This window comes from Triticum dicoccoides, chromosome 6B (assembly GCF_002162155.2).
Source record: "Triticum dicoccoides isolate Atlit2015 ecotype Zavitan chromosome 6B, WEW_v2.0, whole genome shotgun sequence".
Lineage (NCBI taxonomy): Eukaryota > Viridiplantae > Streptophyta > Magnoliopsida > Poales > Poaceae > Triticum > Triticum dicoccoides.
The window spans coordinates 705,047,034-705,049,390 of record NC_041391.1 but is presented as its reverse complement, the minus strand read 5'-3'; the positions used below and the strand labels follow the sequence as shown (position 1 = coordinate 705,049,390).

The window sequence follows — 2,357 nt, the reverse complement described above, 5'->3', positions numbered from 1 at the left end:
GCACCGGAGACACGTGCCGCCTCTTCGGACATGCCACAACACCACCCCGCATGTATGAGGGCCCGGTACGACGCTCCGGTGGCATTGCTACCCCCCAGGGCCCCCGTCCCGCCTAACCCTGGAGCGGTTGACCACGAGATCTAGCCCGTTGACTTCCCACGGACGGGCTTTGACCAGTGGACCTCTCCACCCGGTTGTGTCAGGTCGGCCCGTAGGGACCCCCGGGAGCAACATCCGGGCCAAAACCACAGCTACATCCACTCCAGGTGCCGGCGGCGGCGCCGTCCATGAGGGGGGGGCACACCGCAGACGTGAGGGGGGTCACACTCTGGAGACGGGTGTCGGGCGTTTGCAACTGCCACAATACTTCTGTCGGCATAGCAGTTTTTGATTTTAATAAAATATAAGGATCTATATTTAAAAGAACATGACCGCACATTATTAACGTGCTCGAAAAAATACAAACTATATATATATATATATATATATATATATATATATTCATAATATATGAAAAAAATACAAACTACATATATATTCATATGTATGTTTATATTTAACGTGCTACATGTTAGTTGATATAATAATACATAAAAAAGCATAAAAAAATATGTACGAAAAAAAATCTAACTATGCCGACGGCATAGCCGTCGGCATAGATCCGACCAGGGTTTAGCCGGCGGGCGGCGTGCCGCGGATCACTGACGTGGCAGATATGCCAACGGCAGCCGCCGGCATATCCTCTGCACGGTGCGGCCTGGATCGGTGACGTGGCCTGCGGACCTATGCCGACGGCCCACTGTCTCGGCCGTCGGCATAGCTCTGACGACGTTAGCCAGGGGGGTGCCGGGCCCACGGGTATGCCGACGGCATTTGTAAGCCAACGGCAGCTGTCGGCGTACATTCTGCTAGGCCGACGGCTATTCTATGCCGACGGGCGCCGTCGGCTTAGCTCTGCGTAACCCGACGGCTGTTGTACGCCGACGGCCAGATCCAGGCTGTCGGCATATCTCCGTATAAGCTGACGGGGGCCATCGGCATTGTTTTGGCCGTCGGGGTAGCGCCCTGTTCCGGTAGTGCGTCGTCCTTGGCGGCCTTGGTGTACCTGAACGCCGGCAGCGCCCGGATGGCCGACTCCCCGAGCCCAGTGCATGGCTCGTCGGGCGTCGGCCCGTGCACCACGGGGAGCTCGTGGTCGGAGGGGGTGTTGTTGCGGCGATGGCGGCGGCGGGTGAGGGAGATGACGAGGCTTCCGGATGCACCGGAGCTGGGGCTGGAGGAGTCGGCGGTGGTGCCATGCCAGGTGAGGCAGCAGCGGATGACCAAGACGTAGTAGGTGAGGAGGAGCGCGGAGGTGGTGAGGATGCCGAGGACGGTGAGCACCAGGATGGGCAGGCTGGTGAGGCTCAGCGTCACGTGGTGCGTCAGGCGGGACGACGTTGCCGGAGAAGACGACGAGTAGTAGTAAGGTGTGAATGGTGTCTGTGGCGGCGCGAACAGCAGCGTCGAGGATGGGGCCTGCCGCTGCGGCACCGGGAAGACGGGGGCCATGGATGCTTGTGCTTGTGCTACCTGCTTCCTCGCCGCCCAAAATTACTTATACACCTTACAAAATAGTACTACTCGCTTGTCCTAAAATAAGTGTCCCAATTCTACTATACAACTTTATACTAAATTCCGTACAAAGCTTTGACACTTATTCTGAAACGGACGAAGCACTTTGCAAGAAAACGTGTATGATGTCAAATCAGTAAGAAAATAAGCACAAGACGATGCGGCACAGACGCTAAAAGCATCGCAGTAATGATCGTTAAAGTTATATTAGTGATGTCTTTTGGCCTTTTGCATTCTGGTCTTTTGGCATCCTCGTGTAGCTTTTTGGCGTCTTCATATATGTGTATATATATGCTGGCTTTGGTCTTCTAATAATACTAAGTTGCATATTTCTCTAACATGGTATAGAGCTTAGGTTCTTTTTTCTGCACGATTGCAACTCGTGCTAGATCCATCTAGTACTGCTGCTGCCGCTGTCTTCTTTCAGTCCGGCTGAACTTCTTCTCCGATTCTCTTTGACTTTGCCACGCCGCCATTGTTGTCCTCGCTCCTCAGGCAGCCTGTTCCCCTTCTCTTGTCTCCCTTGAAGAGGCGTCTCCCCGTCCAGAGCAAAGAGGTCGGGTCGGGCAGCACCTAAGAGTGAGTTTGGTTTATGCCTAAGGTTGCCCCAGCAAAGCATTGGCTAGCCAAAAACTTGGTTGAGGTTTTCTTTTTTTGAAAGCAACAAAGCTTTATTACTCAACGGTGGCTGGGCACATCGCCCAAAACACAAACGCCCACATGGGCGGGTACATCGGACTCCC

The 2,357-nt window shown here is 53.9% G+C and overlaps 1 protein-coding gene across 1 annotated transcript in view; it reads right to left on the bottom strand.

The window, feature by feature from the left end:
* Window positions 1-1,551, bottom strand: part of LOC119321565 (RING-H2 finger protein ATL1-like) — a 17,588-nt gene extending 16,037 nt beyond the window's left edge. Inside the window, exon 1 of the mRNA XM_037595192.1 lies at window positions 1,079-1,551. Within this exon, the coding sequence (XP_037451089.1) occupies window positions 1,079-1,551 (473 nt within the window). The remainder of the gene's footprint in view (window positions 1-1,078) is intronic.
* Window positions 1,552-2,357: the final 806 nt, after the last annotated feature.